This window comes from Vicia villosa, linkage group LG4, assembly GCF_029867415.1.
Source record: "Vicia villosa cultivar HV-30 ecotype Madison, WI linkage group LG4, Vvil1.0, whole genome shotgun sequence".
Taxonomy (NCBI): domain Eukaryota; kingdom Viridiplantae; phylum Streptophyta; class Magnoliopsida; order Fabales; family Fabaceae; genus Vicia; species Vicia villosa.
This window is the reverse complement of record NC_081183.1, coordinates 55,805,368-55,827,036: the sequence shown is the minus strand read 5'-3', so window position 1 is coordinate 55,827,036 and position 21,669 is coordinate 55,805,368. Positions and strand designations below refer to the sequence as shown.

Below are 21,669 nucleotides of genomic sequence, written 5' to 3'. Positions count from 1 at the left end.
ACATTTATAATTTTTCACGGAAGTGTGTAAGCACTACTAAATATACATTGAGCAACCCCATTACTTTTGTTAGTGTTGGTTTGCCCACGTGATATACATACCCTTTCTTGTAGGATTGAAGAAATAAAAAAATGTGTTACCTCATCTTCAATCATATTCTCATTTTTGTATTAAAATTAATACTTTCTTAGTTTCTTATATGTTATTAAAAAAGTTTGATTTTTTTTTAGGAAAATACTATAATTTTTTATTAGAATGAAAATTATAAAATAAGCAACCAATGTCCACCAAAATACAAAGAGTCCTAGCAATTAGCATAAGATGTATCAAGCTTAAACCACTAAACACATCAAGTAAAAGTTTTAATTGCAATTTTTGTTTCCCTATTATTCTTTTTCTTTTTTTGGATTTTGATCTTCTCATTTTAAAATTTAGAATTCCAATCCTTTTATTTTAATTTTTTTTGAAGATTTTAGTCTCCTCATGTCATCAATGTGAGCTGTCATATCATAAAAAATGCATGCAAAGCTGTAGGGGGACTAAAATCCCAAAAAAAACTAAAATAAAAGAATTAAAATTTTGAATTTTAAAATAGAAATCAAAATCCAAAAAAATTATATATAATCAAAATTGCAATTAAATCAAATAAAAACTAACCGAACAAAATGAACAATCAAACAAAATAAAAAAAATCACAAATACATATGATAAATCAGCCATTTTATCAAGCAAAAAAAAAAAAAAACCAAAGCAAAAAAACTCTACTTCTAAGTGTTAAAAGAATCTTATGAAAATCCAAAAATATTCTTTAAATTCTAAAAATATAGTTTTCGAACACATTTGAATCACACCAAAATATATTAAACTTTCATATTTTTTATAACTCATATTTACAAAACCGATCGGTAAGGTGAGGAGTGTCCCTTTATATATACTCTTTCAATGCTCTATCTCCAACCAATATGGAACATTAGGATCTTCCTAATACTCCCCCTCACGCCCAACACTCTTTTTGGGCTTGGTGCGTGGATATTAACGATGAGCGGCCCATGATTCGGTCGATAGGCTCTGATACCATATTAGAGATTGACCTAACTCATCCTTACAAAATTGGTTGGTAAGATGAGGAGTGTCCTTCTATATATACTCTTTCAATGTTCTATCTCCAAATAATATGGGACTTTATGATCTTCCTAATAAGAAGTACTGATAGCACCCCGCCATAAGAACAAGGTGAAAGATTCTCAATTGTTTGATTCAGACATATGATAGAGTTTTAAGTCAAGCAGAGAAAGCACAAGAGTTAACCACATATCTATTAAGATACCATTTTTTAAGTCAGGAAAATATTTTTTCTTACACATCCTTGACATTAGTTGATGAACCAGAAAAACTAATATCATTTTTGAATTTCTAAATCAACCATACTACAAAATGTCAAATCATAGCAAGTCTGCTCCAAATCGTAGAACCCCACCTAGAGAGATAAATAACTCAAAAAGAGACCTAAAAACCTTAGGGAAAATCAATAATCGCTCTACCCTAACCACTTTAAAATCTTGGCTTAATTATAATTTTAGTCCCTCTATTTATCTTTTTTTTCGACTTTGATCCCTCCATTTTAAAAACCATGATTTTGGTCCATTTTTTAAGTTTTGTGTTGAATTTTAGTTCCCTCTCCAATTTGAGACTTATTTTTAATGATGTGGCATTCAATTTGCTGACGTGTCAATGCCAAGTCATTTTAAAATTAATTCAATTATTTTTCTGAATTTATATATATATATATATATATATATATATATATATATATATATATATATATATAGAGAGAGAGAGAGAGAGAGAGAGAGAGAGAGAGAGAGAGAGAGAGAGAGAGAGAGAGAGAGAGAGAGAGAGAGAGAGAATGGGATATGCACTGACAGTGTAAAATATTTTTACACTGTCAACCAATCACAACCATGTATCTAATTAAAACACAATTTTAATTTAAAAAAATTAATCTGACATGGCATGTGTAAGGATTTTGATTGGATGTATGTGTAAAATTAATTTACACTGTCAGTGCACTATCTTTAAACTCATATATATATATATATATATATATATATATATATATATATATATATATATATATATATATATATATATATATATATATATATATATATATATATATATATATATATATATATATATATATATTTTAAATTTTCAAAAATTTTAACCTAATATCATAAAATAAAATTTTAAATTATTTATTTATATATATTACTGTTTTTTTATAAATTTTCAAAAATCTTAATCTAATATCATTAAATTATTTATTTATATATGTTAATGTTTTATTATAAATTTTCGAAAAAAATTAATCTAATATCATTAAATAAATTTTTAAATTATTTATTTTGGCATATACTGGGAGTATTAATCCTTTTGATTGATTTTAGATTTAATTGTTTTTACCTTTATGTGATGAAAAATAGTTACGGATGAGCATAACCAAACTTATGTTTTTTTTGTGAAATTGTTGGAAGAATGGTTTAAGAAAGAAGATGACTTTTGAAAAGGAAGTGACCAAACAAAATGAAAAGTAGGAGATTTACATGCAATAGAGGAGGAAGAAGATGAAGAACTGAAGTTTATCTTGTGTTCTATAGATATTGAATCCATGCAGAAAAAGAGGAATTTTTTAAGATCCAGTTCTTCACCCACATCCGAAAATCCAGTTGCCATGGCTATTCTTCCTCCACTTACAGTTTCATATTGTTGTATTTTAAAGACTAAAACATATATCCTAAATCCAACTTTCCTTTTCCTTTAATTTTTTATCAGATCTACAACACATATCTCACAAATAACAGAACATATTTAAATCTCCTGGTATTACAAACCCAGTTCCAAACACAGATATAAAGCTTCTTGTATTACAAACCCAGAACACAAACACATATTTAAATCTCCTTGTATCACAAACCCAATTCCAAACACATATCTAAAGCTTCTTGTATTACAAACCCAGAACAGAAATTGATGGAAGGTGAAACACATTCTATTGTTAGGGTTTGTAAGAAAACATTTTGGGAAGGCAGTTAGGGTTTGTAAGAACACATTTTGGGGAGAAGGCGGAACACGTTTTGGGAGAAGAAGGAGAACACGTTTTTGAAGATTCTATAGTTTACAATTTTTAATAGCTTAAAATTAATTTGATTAATATTTAAATGAATACTTTTATTATTAATAACTAATGAAATAATTTTATTTTTTTGGTTGAAAGGAGGGCCGAGGCCCAGAAAAAAAAAACAACTACACCGAAAGCTCCAGCGAGCCGAAGATTCCTAATGCATCATCCTCCAGATAGCGACTTAAAAAGTGAGGCGGCTGATCAAAAACAGTAGAAACCTTGTTCAGACACCCATGGTTAGCTAGCATATCTGCACTTCTGTTCGCATCTCTGTATGAGTGAGAGATAATAACCACTTCATGATCTTCAATAAGATTTTTGATATTTCGCAAAATGGTAACACAATCTAATTGTCGTATCATACCATCCTCAATGGACTTTATAACAGTTATCGAGTCCACATTCATTTCCACCCTTTGCATTCCAAGCATTTTGGTTAATTTAAGTCCTTCAAACACACCCCAAAATTCCGCGAGTAAAGAACTGCATTCACCTAAATATTTAGAGAAACCAATTTTCCACACACCCGTATGATCTCTAACAAGCCCACCACAACCAGCCATTCCATTGCTCTTTCTAGCTCCATCAGTATTAATCTTTACCATGTTCATTGTTGGAGGTTGCCATCGACCATCTGCCACGTTTCTTCTATCTCCCTCCAAGGATCGATAAAGTTGCTGAGCTTTAGCATACTCACTTTTCCTCTTTAGAATATGCATGATAGGTTCATAAGGCCTTTCAAATCCTTCAATGTGAGTTTCCTTATTTCTCCACTCCCACAGAGCATGACACGTCATGGCCCAAACAATCTTCCACTCCTTATTTTGAACACCACGATATTTAATGTTTATAGTAATCCACTCTTTGAGCTCTGCAGCAAAGAATTTTTCATATATGTTACTAGGCACCAAACGTTTCCATATGTGATTTATCTTGTAGCAATCCCGAAGAGCATGCAAAATATCTTCACAAACAGCACCACAAAGTTGACACCCTGCATCACCTAATCCTTTTCTACTCTTGCTTAAATTAGTCAACAACCTTTCATGCTTCAGCAACCATAGAAAACTTCGACATCGCTCCGGAACCTCCAACCTCCAAATCAACTTCCATTCATCATCAATGCTTATATCGTTATAGCCTTCAAGTTCGCGGAACATCTCTAACTGAAAAGTTGCCATCTCCAGTACCTGCAAAATAAAACACGTCAGGGTTTTCTCCGTCACACGGAGGAACACAAGAACGAAGCTTGTCAATCCAGTATTCAGGAAGCCAGTTTTGTAAAATATCAAAATTCCATTCTCCATGTTGATCAACTAAGTCACACACTCGAGCTCCACAAAGATTGTTCGGAATTGTAATGTCAGAATTGGTCAAACAAAATTCAGCTCCCAACCAATTATCACTCCATGCCTGAATACTCGAACCATTACCCACAGTCCACCTTCCTGTTTCCTTCATGATTGGCATCAAACTCGTGAGATCTTTCCACAAGCTTGATTCATAATTTTGAGCGCTGTTAATGTTCATATCATCCTGAACCTTTTACTTTTTACGCAGGATTTCGCACCACAGCTCCTTCGAGCCACTGCAAATTTTCCAGCTCAACTTCATTAGGCACACCATATTTAATTTATGGAGATCTCTTAGCCCTACTCCACCTAGATCCTTTGGTGTGGTTAAAGTATCCCATCCTATAGCATGTATGTGATTCTTATCATGGCTATCACCCCATATAAACTTCCTCTACAGCTTATGAATATCATCGATACACGCCATTGGAATCATATTCGTCATCATCGGATAAAGAGGTATTGCTTCGATGACGCTTTTAGCCAAAGTTATCCGTCCTGCCAAAGATAAACTATTCCGCTTCCAACTATTAAGCTTCATCGCAATTTGATCTACAATGTATTGTAGCTCCGGTTTCCGCAACTTCTTGCCACTAAGAGGAACACCAAGGTATTTTCCAAGGCTGTTTGTAACTCTAAAATCAGACAGCTGCACCAGTCTTGTTTTGGTACTACGAGATACATTTTTGGAGAAAAGAATGCTTGTCTTCTCTTTACTAACTTCTTGCCCCGACATCTCGCCAAACTCCTTTAATATTTGCATAACACATTGCATCTGCTTTTCGTCGGCTTCACCAAATAAGAGCAAATCATCAGCAAACATAAGGTGTGACATCGTCAAACCGTGTCTTCCTACTTTAATGCCTTTCCACTTATCACACTTGCTAGCATCTTCTATTAAATGAGATAGTTTATCCATGCATAGCACAAATAAATACGGGGATAAAGGATCACCTTGGCGAATACCCCTTTGAGGCCGAAAATACTCATTCCTTGTACCATTCCAATTCACATTTGTCTCCACGCTTGTGATTGCATGCATGATAACTTTACGCATATGCTCCAGGATACCAACTTCGTTCAACACATTCCATATGCAATCCCAGCTCAGCTTGTCATATGCCTTGGATAAATCAACTTTAATAGCAAAGTATCCTTTCTTCCCTTTCGCTTTCTCCATGGAATGTAACACTTCCTTAGCAATAAGGATATTTTCATGAATTAATCTCCCTGGTACAAATCCAGTTTGAAATGGAGAGATCAACTTGTTCATATGTTTCTTCAGTCTACTCACCACTATCTTACTGATTGTCTTATAAATTGTGTTACATAAGGATATCGGCCTGAATTGTGCCACTGAAGTAGGATTTTCAACCTTTGGAATTAAGCAAATATTTGTTTGATTAACAGTGGCTATTGCAGCTGGATTCTCCCAAAGTTTCTGTACAAACTGACATACATTATCTCCCACTAGCTCCCATGATTTTTGATAAAAGCCAGCAGGAAATCCATCGGGTCCCGGAGCCTTCCATGGTTTCATATCATGAATAGCATGCTTAATTTCTGCCTTTGTAATCTGAGCATCCAATATATCAATTTCCTCAGGATCAAGACTAGGAAAAGTTACTTTCGTTTGCTGCCAGCTTTTCCAAACATTATTATGCTTGAATAAGTTAATGTAGAAAGCATTAACCATAGTTTTTATATGCTCCTCATCTTCTACCCATATACCTTCATCATTCTTTAGCATTACAATTTTATTTCTTCTTCTTCTTCTTGTAACAGCTTTTAGGTGATAGTACTTTGTATTACGGTCTCCGTCAGCCAACCATTTGGATCTTGATAGTTGAAACCACATCAGCTCCTCCTGTTCAAGAATAACACTAAGATCTTTTTGCAGCTTTCTCTCCAAATTCAGCAAGGCTCTCACATTCTGTCTTTCTTGAATGTTCTTTTGAATTCCATTCAGCCGAGCCATGATTTTCCTTTTACTTCTTATGACATGATTTAAGGTATTGCAACTCCAATTCTTTGCATCACTCTCAATCTGTCGTAAGTTATCCAACAGATCAACTTTAGTTTTCCAAATGCCTTTGATTCTATCATGATAATTGGCTTCAACCATCCATGCACTTTCGAACCGAAACTGTCTATTGTTTCTTGCACCATGACATTGCAGAGAGATCATGATTGGGTGATGATCGGAAAAATTCACTCTAGTAAGCACTTTAACATGTGCCTCACTGAATGATAATCTCCAATTTGCATTACTTAGCGCCCTATCCAATCTTTCGTATATTCGCTGATCACCATGAAATTTTGGTCCCCTCCAAGTATAGATAGGTCCACTAGCTCCCAAGTCAATAAGGTTACACTGCTCTATATTATCTCTGAAAATCTTGCATTTTTGTCCTACTGCCGAGGCTCCTCCTTTCTTTTCACTAGCTAGAGCAATATCATTGAAATCACCTACAAGTAGCCAAGGTAGCTGGACATTCGAGGCTATCACTTTCAATTGATCCCATAAGAGTTTCCTGTGAACATTATTTGGATTGGGATAGATAATTGTCAATAGCCACTGCTTTCCAGTCTCATCCTCCACATTGAGATGAATGAATTGATCCTGTTTGGCACATAAAGTAATGTTCAAAGTATTATCTTTCCACACAACAATAATTCCTCCCGAAAAACCATTATTATCAACATTTATACAATGTTGATATCCTAGCTTAGATAGAGTTGTTTGAACTTTTTTTGGATTGCACCGAGTTTCCATAAAAGCAAAGATCGAGGGTTTATAGATATCAACATAATGCTTACTATATCTATAGAAGTCTTTACCAGCTGCACCTCTGCAATTCCAAGCTATTATGTTATGATTTATCATCATCATAAAGTTGAAATTATGTTGAAGAGCATCCCCTTAAAGTTCAGCAAGTCTCAGGTGTCTCCTGGACATACTCGACCTCATTCTCCTTTTGAATATCCTCTTCCTCTACCTGATCCTTACTTGTCTCAGCATCTGTCCCAATACTTTCCTCCATCTCCCTTTCCATAGCATGTATATCTGGTGGTCTCTCTTCTTCTAGTGTGTTAAAGGCTCGAAACTTATGTTGTTGCCCTATATTACTTGTTGCTTGGAGTTTTCTAGCTCTCTGTTTCATGTTTCTCCCACCATCTCCTTAGTGATACCTTGGCTATTAGCATCTATTGCATGCATGTTAACTATGCTGTCCCCCATAAATTCTAGATTTTTGTCTCTTCCATATAGTCCTTCTATTTTCTTTTTCCTTATTGGCTCTTCCTTTTTTTCTTTAAAACCACTGGCGCCACGCGTTGCAAGTTTGTCTCCCATTATTTTGCCTTTTTTACTTTTAGTACTACGTTTCTTGATATTCTCTATCTTGCTTCCCTTTCCTTTTTCTGTGACTGTTTGAAGACTGGTCCCACCATCACCTGCCTTTATTGCTGTAGCATCCTTATCTTGAACATCTAATAGTTTTAAGGAGGCAATTAAATTCTCATCATTGCTCTTTAATCCCTCATCACTATTTCCTGTATGGGGCATTGTTGTTTCCTTAATAGCATCACGTTCATTTTCAACCATATTTTTTTCTCCACTAACTTCACATTCATTGTCTCCCAGAAAGGCAAATCTCGATCCCGATACCATTTTTGCATTTTTCTCATTAATACCTCCCGGAGTATTGTTCCTCCGGTTTTCCGGCATCTTCCTTCCTCGACGTTGCTTCTGGACGATTTGCCAAGGTCCATCACCCACATCCAGACTCTTCTGTGCAGCTTGTGGATTTGGATTGCCATCACCTCCTCCTGTTATCATCTTCATATTACCATCATGGGCATTCACTTCTTTTCCTTTAATGGTACTTTGGCAGCCCTCTTTGTAGTGACCAAATTTACCACACTTGAGACATAGCAGATGCAGCCCCTCATATTCGATCTTATACCTTCTTCCTTTGATTGTAAACATGGCCAAGAGAGTCTTGGTTATGTTCAGCATACTTGCCACGCTCTTGTTGCAGTGTGTTTTTATCCACCTTGATTGTCTTTCCTACCCTATCTCCCACGAAATGAAGAAATTTAGGATCATAATACTCAATGGGCAATCCAGCTATTCTGATCCATACGGCTACATTCACTATCATATCACTATTAGGTTGGAAATCCGGTAACCATTCCTTCACTGTCAAGTAGTGATCGTAAATAAACCAAGGTCCCTCAGCCAATGCAGCATTTTTATCATCCTCATGTGTGAATGCTACCAGGTAGTAATCGTTTCCCACGTCAATGATATTGATGATTCCCTTTCGCACCCACATTTGCTTCAACCTTGTGTCCAGAGCTTTGTACCCGATTTTTCTCCCTAGAAGCTTAACAATGACTCCTCTCCTCCATGGTCTATGCATACGTGATTCTTCATACTTCGACAAAACAAACTCCGGACAATCATATCCTCCGATGCTAACTTCGTTTACCTTCATACCTTGGAGATCAACAACAGATGTATCATGTTCATCCTGATCTGTTTCTTCTTCCTCCTCAACCTCCTCACTCATATGATCATCACTCTCCTCTCCTGTAACAATGTTTTTGTACGAAACTACACTTCCTTTCCGTTCCCCCAGTGCATCCACCCTCATCACCATGCTCATGTTGCCAGCATTCTCCTGCTTATCAGACGTAATTATTCTTTCTAGTATGGGGCCAGAAGGCGGATTCGGTGGCACCACTGGAATTGACCGTTCAGACATTGACAAAACCTTGAAACCCTAGCAGAGCTCTCACGTGTTAAAAAAATAATGAAATAATTTTAATATAAAGGAAATATTATAAATTAAAAAATAGCCGGAATAAATTAATAATGATTTGTCAATGACACATCATCAAGTCTAGTGCCATGTAGTTAAAAATAAGTCTCAAATTGGAGGGGACTAAAATACAACACAAAACTTAAAAAAAAATCAAAATCGTGATTTTTAAAATGGATGGATCAAATAAAAAAAAAAAGATAAACAAAGGGACTAAAGTTACAATTAAACCTAAAATCTTATATCACACAATCAAAATCATCTCACAAATAATGAAGAATTGATAAACAGAATCTACCAACCTCTTACGCATAGTATAAGAAATCTCAATTGAGTCAACTAAAATCATATGTTTAAACAAATTATCTATAGTATTGATCTTTTCTTGCAAAAGTTGTTAAAAAAAACCATCACTTTAAAAAGGATTCAGTTTACCCAAATGAGAGGAAGGTCAAGTTAACATACTAGAAAGAGAGTGCATCATATTATCACTATCTAGGTATCGTGTCATTCCTTGAATAATTGAAAGTATGTTAGCAACCATATCCTGCTCATAAACAAAAAGAGATCTCTTTCATCTTAGATCTCAAACTAGAACATTGTCCTCTCACGAATCTACCTCACCCACTGATCAATTTTGTTAAAAAAACCTAATCTTAAGGGAGGTAGACCTAACCCACAGGTCAACTCAAAAATAAGTGTGAAGACCACATCACATTCTCTTACTAATATTATCCAAAAATCAATTAGAGGAATCATTTACTTTGAATCCAAAAAGATATATTAATTTCTACTAAGTAGGCACAAAACGAAAGCTAGAAGACCTACCTACATGAAAAAGAAAACGGCATGAACATCATATCTAACATATAAGATATCACACTAAAGACCAGAGGCACTTAAGATCAGCCTCCACCTCCATTTATTCAAAAGAGTCGAATTAACAAAATAGAGATCTGGGACATCCAATCCAATTTTTGTTGTTTTCTTCCATAAAAAAGAATGTTCATAGTTGAATACTTCATATATGTCTTAGACTATGTACAATGGTTACATTATTCAACACCCTACTTTTTCACTTATTCTAAAACCTGGATGATGACAAGACGATTTTGATTGATCAAACAACAAAAACAACAAAAATTCATAGTTGCAACAATAGCACTTCAATACTATTTGAATATGTGGCATTGTAACATAGAAGAGAAATTCTAGTGAAGATTTGAGTTTGAATAACTCAAACAATACAAGATGGGGCTATATGGGTTTGTTACCCTTACTAATTTATCTTTACAAAAGTATAGTAAGTAGAGCACAAATAGTAAAGAAATTGCGTGAACGCTTTAAATGTTGGAACGTTAGGTTGTATGAGAACAAAAAAAAAAATCATTGCATAAATAGATGTGCAGTTATTAGGAGTTAGATTGAAGTCACCAAATCCAAGCATGCTATAGGAGTTGTTTGAAAATAAATCACAATGGTGTACAGCATACAAAAATATAAATATACACAATAAAATATATCAGCTTTTTTAATAAAATTAATAATTTATGAAGAAATCACTAAATAGTAGGTCTCATATACATAGAAAGGCATTCAAATATATAAATCTAACAGACCATGATGCTACAATAAAATGTGCAACTCTTCATCCGTGATGATGCAAAACATACAACCAACATTGATTTGTTGACCTCAAAGATGGAAGTTGTCTATCATATGGTAAACCACATCAGCACCATCTGAATTCAGCCAGTACGTTTTCACCTGAGAGCAACCACGCACACAAAAAAAAAAACATAACAAGGAACATCAATCTAAAGTGATATATCTTTGAAGCATTTTGACACTAGAGTTTTGCAAAAACAGCCTATTCCAAAGCTTGAAAGTTTAATGGCTTCCTCTCCAAACACAAAATGTGAGAGAAGATTCAGAGCAAGTAAATAATACGGAGAAGATGGCATGATAACGAAGGATTCACTACCGGAGGCCATGATAAACTTTAAAGAAAGAAAGAAAATTCTATCAAGAAAAATATCCAAATCTTAAATATATATTGGAACTTCAGTAAGATGTATCAATGCCCAGCAAGTGCCAAATTCAAAATGATATTTTGACACCATTTTAGATGTTTAACGCCTTGTATGTATACGGTGTAGATACAATTTTAATTTTTAATTAGTTTTTTCTCTCTCTCATCTATCAAATCAATAATTATAAGTAATGTATTTTTATAGTGTCAAATTTTGGATGTTCAAATAACAGTATAACACTATTCTATTGGCATGTAACAGAAGCGAGCAGAAGCAATGTCAATAGAGTACACAATCCCCTCATGCACAGCAATGAAATTATTATAGCATAAGGTGAAATTTCCATGTGCTATTTAGAGTATTGTTTTTATATTCAGTATTACTAGATTGCAATACTTTATAGACTTTACCAAACCAAAATTGTTTAAGATCATCAGGTTTAGTCTTAAGACCTGGTTATCTGCAGTTCCTGTTTATAGTACCAAACTGAATTTGGGCTTTAGTTAAAGCTTTCGTATTTTTTTGAATGTTTTCCAAGTGTTCCTAATTGATCAAGTTAGAAATATATTGTAAGACGTGAAAACTTCAATTAGTTGTTTGGCATAATGCTCTTCTTTCAAGAATAATCATCATCACTGTTCACAAATTTATTTTATGAAGTCACTATTTTCCAGGTAGTGTATGAACAAACCCCGCAAGCACAGTGTAGAATTTTAAATTTAAATAGAGCGTTCTAATACGGCAATACCCCTTATATTTATCTTTGTATGAGTCAACTAACCCAGACTTATCGCCTTGTCGCACAGAATATAATACTTTATCTCATAAACCTAACTTAACTTTTAGGAAAATGTTCCCCACCCCCGACATGAGTTTGTATGTTGAAATATGATTGATTTGTATACCATTAGAATTGATTTGTATACTGATTTATCCCCTTTAATCAAGAAAATCTCATTGCACAATACTCAATATAAATAACCCCGGTTTGTGTGATAATTCACTTTTCTAAATTCACCACGGACAGAAAATCCACTTTTGGATATTGCGTAATCATTGGACATAACTTCATTTCCTATAAAAGCAGAAATTGAATGTTGCCACAAATAATATGATAGCTAAAGCAGAATATCGACATTGTAAAGTACACAAAATCTATCTATTTTCATGAGTCAAGTACAAAACATGAAGAAAGCATTTGGAAAGACTGCATCAAATGGAAATCACACAAATTTTGTAATGAAGAGCTAAGATACAAAGCATACCTGAATTGTACTGTGAGCAACGTATCGCTGTTTACTTGTATGAAAGCTAACATCCACACGCTCCCAAGATACCTTAGTGAGACCCCTTATCATCTTCTCTACATTAAGGAAAAATAAAAATATCATAAAAATAAGAACTTGATAGTAGCCTAAGAATCAAAAGAATCAGATACTGAATAGTTTGTTCACGCCAATTCATAACATATCAGAGAGGCAATTAATTTTGTTAACAGATCCCAATCCACTTTGAACATTATTTCTGAAAATTAGAACTTCTTAATTAGGGACCAGCTAACGTATTTGCACAGATTTAATTAGAGAATACCAAGTGACATATCTAAGTTTAACATACTCCACTCATCCAATCGAGATAGACAAAAAAGGGGAGAAATTTGAAAATATGTTTTGTCCTTTTAAAATAGAAAATTTTCAATTTTGGGTCCATATATAAAATCTATTCTGCTTAACAAAATCAATAAGAAAACTGTTACATGCTTTAAATATTTTTTTATGCTTAATAGTATAATTTGCAAAAGGTCATAAAACATACAGGTAATGAAAAACAAAGAATAGAAGATTGCACTTATTTTATTTTTTTAATTCTTGAAGAGCTAAACTTTTGTACTAATTATCAATAATTAAGAATAACGCATATCGACCCTCAAGACATGGATCCAAATGAAGTAGTTATGCTCCTAGATATTCAGTACATCCTCCTTTGTGCAGGAGCAGTACAGAAAAACAACACAAATCATTATTATGGAATTAATTTGCGTCATAAAAGAAAGAACCTTCTAAGTCAGCTGTTTGGCCTCCAACATTTGAAGACTCTGTATTATAAATGCCGTTGGTGTTATCTCCTTCAACATAAACAATGTGTGGGTATTTTTCATCATTTACAATAAGATTGGACTAGCACAAAAGGAAACAGAATTTAGTCTCTGAAGGCTAGGTGAATTATTAAGGTAGAATAATATTATTAGATTGGACTAGCACAATACCTTTGGAAGTTCGTGTTGACGCCGGATCGATGAGGTACGCCATCCAACCATCTCTTCAAGCTAAGTCAAGAATCATCAGTGTGTAAAAGTATTTCCTTATTTGAAAGTTTTATCAGCACCTTTGTGCCAATTTATACTTGAAAAATTACCAATTCATTATTAGCCAATATGCCATGGTTTCTAGCTGTCTATAAACACTTTACAAAGCACATAAAATTGCCTCTTCATACTTTGACATATGTGGTTGACTCTAGATTCGTAAATCTTAAGCTTTTGTAATATTGGAAATTTAATAAACATCAAAGATGAGTTATTATTTAATACCTAAATTAAAAAAGGATACGATCATAATTCGCATTTGCATATGCCACCCGACGCTTGAATGCATGTAAAGCTGACCTACATCATCACAAAAAGTTACATTGGCAATATTACAGAAATGGATAAAATGATCTGTTGAAATTAACTGATGCATTAGTACTAACATAAATTTTAAATCGTCTGAGTCATCAACCATCCGCAGGAGCAAAGGAGGTTTTCCACCATCATTGTCCATGAGGAAGAGATGCTTCCCAGATCTCCCGGCAACTAAGTGTGCAGTTTGGGATGCTCTTCTCTCAAGGAAAGGAAGACCGCAAAGTAAGGGTAGCTAAAACAAACAACCAATGGAGAAAAGCAATGAAAGATTTTACTGCAACTTCAATATATGTACTTGAATATTAGTGTTATAAAATAAATAGGTTAGTTATAAGTTTTATAGTATTATGTAATTAAAAGTGATTATGATAACAGCAAATCATTGTATTTGTTGTTTTAATTTATACACAAGGTAGCCTACTAAGTAGTTGAGACACATTAATTCTATCATATACCTCCTTTATCTCATTTTATTTTCTCTTAACATTGTATCTAAAACCTAAACATGAAACAATCCTAATCCATGAGAAAACAGTAGAACTATGGCCTGCAAGTATACAAGTATAATGTAATTTGCTGAAAATTGTGTTTCACCTCTGCTTTCCAGCCTCCCTGCTGTGTATATCATTCTCAGAACTTAAAACTCATTTTTTTCGGTTCGCAATTCCCTGCTATCATCAGTCGCCTTCCCAACCAGCAACCACTGGATCTGAAGCGCCTTGTCAAGCCTAACCCATCATCACTAATGTTGTCTCCAACGGACCCCACTAACTCACTGTTTTGTCTCCATTTGCCTTAGTTTATTTCAGTGTCTGTCATATTGTGTCTACATTGGGGGGAATGGATTCTCTCAAGTGTGATTTACACTTGATAGAGTAAAGTGCAGGAAAATATTTCTTCTTAAACATAACCAACTTTCACGAACTGCGGGAAAATTAAACTACGATGATATTGGCCTAGACATTGTTCTTATCCTAAAACAACCAACTGCTGTTTGGAAGATGTCATGTTAACAGTTCTGTGACTGCTTCCAGCAGCACAACCATGGTGATGATCAGACGACAAAAACTACCAAAACAAACTTAAGTTGGACAATTCATTTTTTACCCATGCTGATGAATCAGCTTTAGACGTTTGCTGCTCTAAGGGACTACAGGAGACTATTGAATGTTTTCTAAGACCAATGACTAGATAGTATGCCATTAGATACCAAATTAGGAAAAGGATAAAAAGGACACTAAGTTAAAAGTGACCTAGACATATGACATGACCAACAAACAACTTGAATCTGACAGCAAGACAAACATAGTCATTTGGCTTGAGAGAAGAAAGAAATAACCCACAAAGATGTGCAAAATCTAGGAAAACAAGCCTAAGACTAAATGCTAATCCCTATTTATAGGCGTAGAAGACACCTAAACGTAAATATATAGGGAAATAAGGAACAAATCATAATAGCTAAAATATTTTATTAAAAAACTAGTCCTAGTAGATAATCGAAGATATTCTACTATTATAATTTGATCCTACTAGATAAACTAAGGTGATATTCGAACATAATATAAGATATTTTCTAATATTTTAACAATATCTAATGGGAAAAGGATACAAGTGTAACCAAAACAAATTAAAAAAAGTATATCATTCTAAAGCTGTACCTATAGGGTATAAAATGATTGTCAGAAATTAAACGTCAAAAGCTATAACCAAACCTAACAATTTCCCTAATTGCAATGAGTTTCGTCTTAAATGCAATCCACGTTTGTGTTTCTTCTAAAAAAAAATTTAAATGACGAAGTTTTTTTTTGTTCAACAATTTTAAGTGATTAAGCGACAACCTCAACCAAATCTTGAGCTACTGTTAAATATAAAAGTACCTGTTTATTTCCTCTTGAACCAAGATGAGGTGTTGCAAATGTTATAAAGTTCATTGCTTCTAAACCAGCAATTTTGGCTTCATAACTTTGTTTAAGGCATTGCGTTGAATAGTCTGTCTTCTCTTCATTGAAACAATTTCTGGTGGTACCAACATGTTCCAATTTTGAAGAATTATCATAAAGTCTCCCAATTGCATATCTTGCCACCAAGCCTCCTAAAGAATGTGCGACAAAGGATATCTTCTGCACCTCTGGCCATCGTCTAGCAACCGATAATACCTGGTCATATACGAAGCAAAACTGAAGGCTTAGATACAAGTGAGTAATGGCATAACAAAACCAACATTACAAATGAGATTTTAAGGGAGTATAAAAACTTAAGATGAGCAAAGAAAAAAAAGTCATATTATTATTACCAAAATACCTCTTCAGCTAGCCTCTCACCCATTGTGTCAACACCATCAAATGTCAATCTTGAAGAATTGCATTCACTGCCTGTCCATAAATTGTCGAGTAAAATGAAACAGATGGTTTTTCTTAATAGACAGTGCAAAAGATAATACAAGTTAAAGATTGGAAGACTTGGGAATGTCAGGGCAAGAATCAGATGAATATTAGAGCAGGATGATTTAATATTTTGAAAAATAAAAAAAATAAAAAAATAGCTGATAAATTTATCTGTCACATTTCGGTTTGTGAAAAATGTTTATATCATCTAGGTTACAGAAAGATGGAGAGAGTTCAGCCAAACAACAAACTATCCATTTGTAACTCAACAACTGACCCAGATCAGATCATAAACCCAACCAAAAAAATTAACATTTCAGTGATATGCTGCATTTCAAATTCTATAAGGTATAAATGTAGCAGATATACTTATGAAGGAAGGGGGAATGTAGCAGCTATATTTATAAAGGAAGTGGGAAAGCTTACGGTGCACAATAACTTTATCTGGAAGCCTCTTCACAAACTGCTCTGCAGCATATCTCCAATCAGAAGCACTGAAAAACAAAGCATGTTTCATTGTAAATGTAATCATAGCCTCTCACATTTCAAAATATCGACTAAAATTCATCGTACCAAGGAAAAATGAGATAATGTTGAATAGGTGTTCAACTAAATTACCCAGCTAACATCATCATAGAATAATGGAATTCTAGTTAAAAAATCAAACTGCTCCAGAATCATTTCTTTTAATCATTTCTTTTTATTGGCAAATGTTAATAATTAGTTGTAAGAAATGTTAATGGTGTTAACGATAGATAAAACAAAATAGAGAAGAACGAGGCTAGTGTTTTAATAATGTGAATATCATAACTCATGAAAATTGTTAGAATGTATGGGTTGGGCCTAACTCATCCCTAAGGTGGAAATTCCGCAATTTAGGCGACTGGGGGAGAACCACAATGAAGACGAAAATTCCAACAAAAATAAGAATTACAGAGAGAATATATAATAAAACATAAATAGACTAAAATATTAGCCCAATTAAAACAAAAGGCTCATTACATATATCATCTAACATCTTTCTCTCTCAAACTCACAAATTACTAACATGAAGTACTAAGACTCAGTCAAACAAGAAATCAAACCAAAACAACTAGCATCATAGTCAACCCAAAGAGAAGTAGCCAAAGAAAGGAACCAACCAACATAGAGAGGAAAAGCAGCAACCAAACTGCAGTCAAACAGAAGAACACATAGAGAGAAGCAACCAAACTGCAGTCAAACAGAAGAACACATAGAAAGAAGCAACCAAACAGAATAACTAATAGAGAGCAGCAATATGGACAGGAGCAGTCAAACGAAAGAACCAATGGAAAGAAGAGAAGCAGCCAATAAGAAGGACCATCCGACACAAGAACCTCTGTTGTTAAACTCGGCTGTTCCGACCATTATCTCGGTACGGAACAGCAAAATCAAGAAAACCGCGTCAGGCCGTACCGTTCCGTCACATATGGGCGACTCGGCTGGAACGAGCGCAATAATAGGATTGGATTCAGAATGATGCCATGTCAAAGCGGCCACTCCCGCCGCGTCAGTCCTAAATGATATTACCCTTAAATTTTTATGAGTAGCAAGGTTATTTTATTGAATTTTATCGGCATTTGCAAATATGTTTTGCTCAAGACTTTGACTTTTATTTCTAAATATGAATACTTCATTAATTTTGATTAACTTATTTTAGTTTTTGAGAATTATGTGTTTATTAAAATTAACTATATTAGTATCCGCATCACTAAAATATCGGTCGTTCTGCTTCCATTTTTAGAGATGGCCGCACTGTGCTGCTATCCGAGATTGATAACATAGACAAGAACCGGACCAAACCAAACTATCTGAACTAACAAATCCAAACTGTTAAGAAGTGTGGTTAGGCCTAACTCAACCCTACAAAACCGGCTTTAAAACCGGCTAAGTAGGGTGAGGATTGTCCCCACTTATAAGGACATGTTCAGGCCATATATTGTCCGATGTGGGACTCTTAACACACCCCCTCACGCCCAGGACTAGACAACTGGAGCGTGGAAATAAATGGTGGGTGGCCCGATAGCGGAAACCATAGAAGGTGGCCCACCGGATCTTAAACGAGGCTCTTGATACCATGTTAAGAAGTGTGGTTAGGCCTAACTCAACCCTACAAAACCGGCTTTAAAACCGGCTAAGTAGGGTGAGGATTGTCCCCACTTATAAGGACATGTTCAGGCCATATATTGTCCGATGTGGGACTCTTAACACAAACCAAACTGATTCAAAACAAACTAAACGAAACCAAACTGACTCAAACCAAACTAAACTAAACGATACCAAATTGAACCAACAAAAAATTCAAATCACAATGAAGAGAGAGAAGCAACTGAAAGGTATACATGATCAATGCCAAAACCAACAGTGAAAGGATCAACCGAACTCATACATAACTCAATCTCGATCTTCAAGCATACAACAAAGTGGAAGACGGCATGCCGAGAACAATTTAACGATTGAAATCAGTAATCAAAACAAACATATTCTCAAACTTTTGGAAACTCAATAGCAGAAGCAATAAGTAGTTCAAGGAAAATCAAAACAAGGGTTACAATAGATATAACATATGAAAATAAGGGTTGCAAAGAAAATATATACTAAAATATAAATAGATCAAACTATGCTTAACACAATTAAAAGAAAAGGCTTATTACATATTATCTACTACTACCTCAGAGTCATTGAATTGAACCCACAATCAGTTATTGCTCCAGCTATTGTGTTCCTCCCCTCAAACTACCTTATCAGTTATCACACTTTCCTACAATCATAACTGTCATTTGGTTGTTTGTGGTAGTATATCAAAGACATCTATGTCTAAGACTGATGGCTTGCCTATCTCGGGTGTTAGTTAAGGGACCTGGATTCGCTGCAATAATAATATCATGCTGTAATTAACCTTGCCAATAACTCAAGATTGAACGACTTAGATTACACATTAACTGAATCGATATTAAAGGTTTTTGATAGTTGATTTAGTATATTAGTTCGGACAGTCACGGTTGAGATTGATAATTGCATTATGCAGAGAATCTCTTTTGTTAGTTAAGCCTCACTAATTAGGATTTCGTCATTCCTTAAGCCTTCTATAAATAACTAATTAATGTATCGGAATCAACCAAAGAGTCTTTTTTTTTTTTTTTAATTTTAAGCACTTACACCAAATATTAAGAGTTTAATTATCATGCACTCTCAGTGTAAAAAATTTTAATGATGATACATCACAATCATTCATATGTGTTATTTTAAAAGAAGTTGAAATAAACTTCAAACATTTCAAAAAATTCAACGGCGGTAATTAAATGATGGTATAAGTAGCCAATAAAATATCGAACTAATGGTTGATATTGTTGGGACTTGGGATAACTCGAGGAAGAAGAGAATAAAACAGTAATCCTTGATGATTAATAAAAAGTATAGTCTTATAGAATTTGAAGAGTATATGGATTAATTAGAATTGCAAAAACTAAAAAAGTTACATAAACTAATATGCAGCTTATATATGAGTTGCGTTCTATGAAGCACGGACACTTCTAGAAGTAGGCGTGTCACAATGTCCGATACTTGTATGACACCCGTACAACAGGTGTCGAAAAAGTCAAACAAGTGTTGGAAAAGTCAAACAAATGTCAGAAAAGTAAGATAAGTGTCTTCAAAAAATTGATTTTTTTTCTTTGCTTCGACACATTTTGAATCGGTGTCTGATACCTATATGACACTCATACAACACGTGTCCGGTAATTCAGACAAGTTTTCCTTTAAAAAAATTGTGCTTTTCTTTTCCTCATCACACTTTATACATTTTGTAGACAAAGCTCACGCTCGATTAAAAGACTTAAACATGTATATCAATCAAGAATTAAAGACATTAATTTTGATTAGAATATTTTTAACTCTTCCTATATCAGATGAAAAAATGAAACTCAAATAATATGACAAATACAGCAGTGTCGGTGTCCTGTGTTTTTGAAATATCGGTGTTGGAGGAGTGTCCATGTCCGTGTTGTGGTATCCGTGTCGGAGTCTGTGCTTAATAGGTTGAGTTTCTAAGTCTAACTAATTTAGCTAACTTGCACAATGACATAACAAAACAACTTCCTAACTGATTAGTGTTGCAACAAAAGTAATCCTTAAGATATTATATGCATTGGATAACAAATCATGAGTAGTTATAGTATACTTTACCTTTCTCATTTTACTAACTACACGGGGCAAATCTTAACTATAAACCATTCTCAGAACTACTGATGTTTAAAAAAACAAGAACTGAACCGAACCGCCAAACAAAGCTGATGTTAAAATAACCAAACCATTGTGTTTGGCTATAGAACCAAACCATAATGCACAAACAGTTCAAGAACCAAACCGAAACTGAAAATGAAAAACACTCAAAACAAGTTTTAAATTCTTTTAAAAAAAAATATAGTTTTACGGTTCGGTTCTTTAATAAATGATTCTGTTTGGAAAATTTTGTAAAGTAACGGTTCAGTACGGTTCGGAATGATTTTGGTTTGCTTCAGTTCCGAGTAAATTGAAACCGTTCAGTTCAGATCAAATAATTTTTTTGTTTTTTACTATGATTCCCTTCGGTGTTTTCACTGAACAATAGCGTGAACATCAGTATAATCTAAACAATGATCAAAGTAATAAAAGCTACTATAGTTATTCCTAATTCCAATAATCCGAAAAAGGAAAGCAAATTTACGCGAAAATGAAACAAAACCCTAAAATGTATTAAAACCATTTCATTACCTTCCAGTTATACCATTAACCATAATAACAAGGTGATTCGGAGTTCGTTTATCCGTGGCAGCAGCGTTGAACAAGTCTTCACCGCCGATTTCGGCCTCAACCTTGAGGCGGGGGCTATTGAAGCAACCGGTTCGGCGGAGCAGTTGCATTTTGATAGAATTGAGAGAAAGAGTGGGACCCACGGAGAATCTGGGTCTCGATCGAGTTCCTCGTGAATCGAAGCAGCAAGTGGTGGTGGAGGTGAAGAGTGAGCGGGTCGGGTTGCGAACGGGTATTCGAAGCACGACGGTGGGGTCCGTGGCGAGCATGAAAGAGTTTATTTGTTTATTGTTTAGTGAAGAGATGAAAGTTTGAAGATGTATCGATAGAGGTTGAAGTTGAAGAAGTTGAGCGATCACGAGTTTGCAATCACAATCAATTTGTCAACTACT

The 21,669-nt window shown here is 34.3% G+C and overlaps 1 protein-coding gene across 4 annotated transcripts; it reads right to left on the bottom strand.

The window, feature by feature from the left end:
• Positions 1-10,789: 10,789 nt before the first annotated feature.
• Positions 10,790-21,659, bottom strand: LOC131594829 (putative lipase ROG1). 4 transcript variants are annotated; one of them, XR_009281544.1, is made up of 10 exons: positions 21,239-21,659; positions 16,892-16,959; positions 16,383-16,453; positions 15,959-16,237; positions 14,150-14,313; positions 14,008-14,063; positions 13,665-13,717; positions 13,455-13,575; positions 12,664-12,756; positions 10,790-11,132 (listed from the first exon to the last, which is right to left on the bottom strand). XR_009281544.1 is itself a non-coding variant. In XM_058867037.1 (10 exons), exons 1-10 carry the CDS (start codon positions 21,544-21,546, stop codon positions 11,061-11,063), a joined length of 1,290 nt encoding a protein of 429 aa, XP_058723020.1. In that variant the 5' UTR covers positions 21,547-21,658; the 3' UTR covers positions 10,790-11,060. The 4 variants fall into 4 exon arrangements, 2 of the variants coding, with proteins under 2 accessions (XP_058723020.1, XP_058723021.1); XM_058867037.1 differs by having other exon boundaries at positions 12,664-12,761; positions 21,239-21,658; XR_009281545.1 differs by having other exon boundaries at positions 11,093-11,132; positions 12,664-12,761; positions 13,455-13,523.
• Between the last annotated feature and the right edge of the window lie 10 nt (positions 21,660-21,669).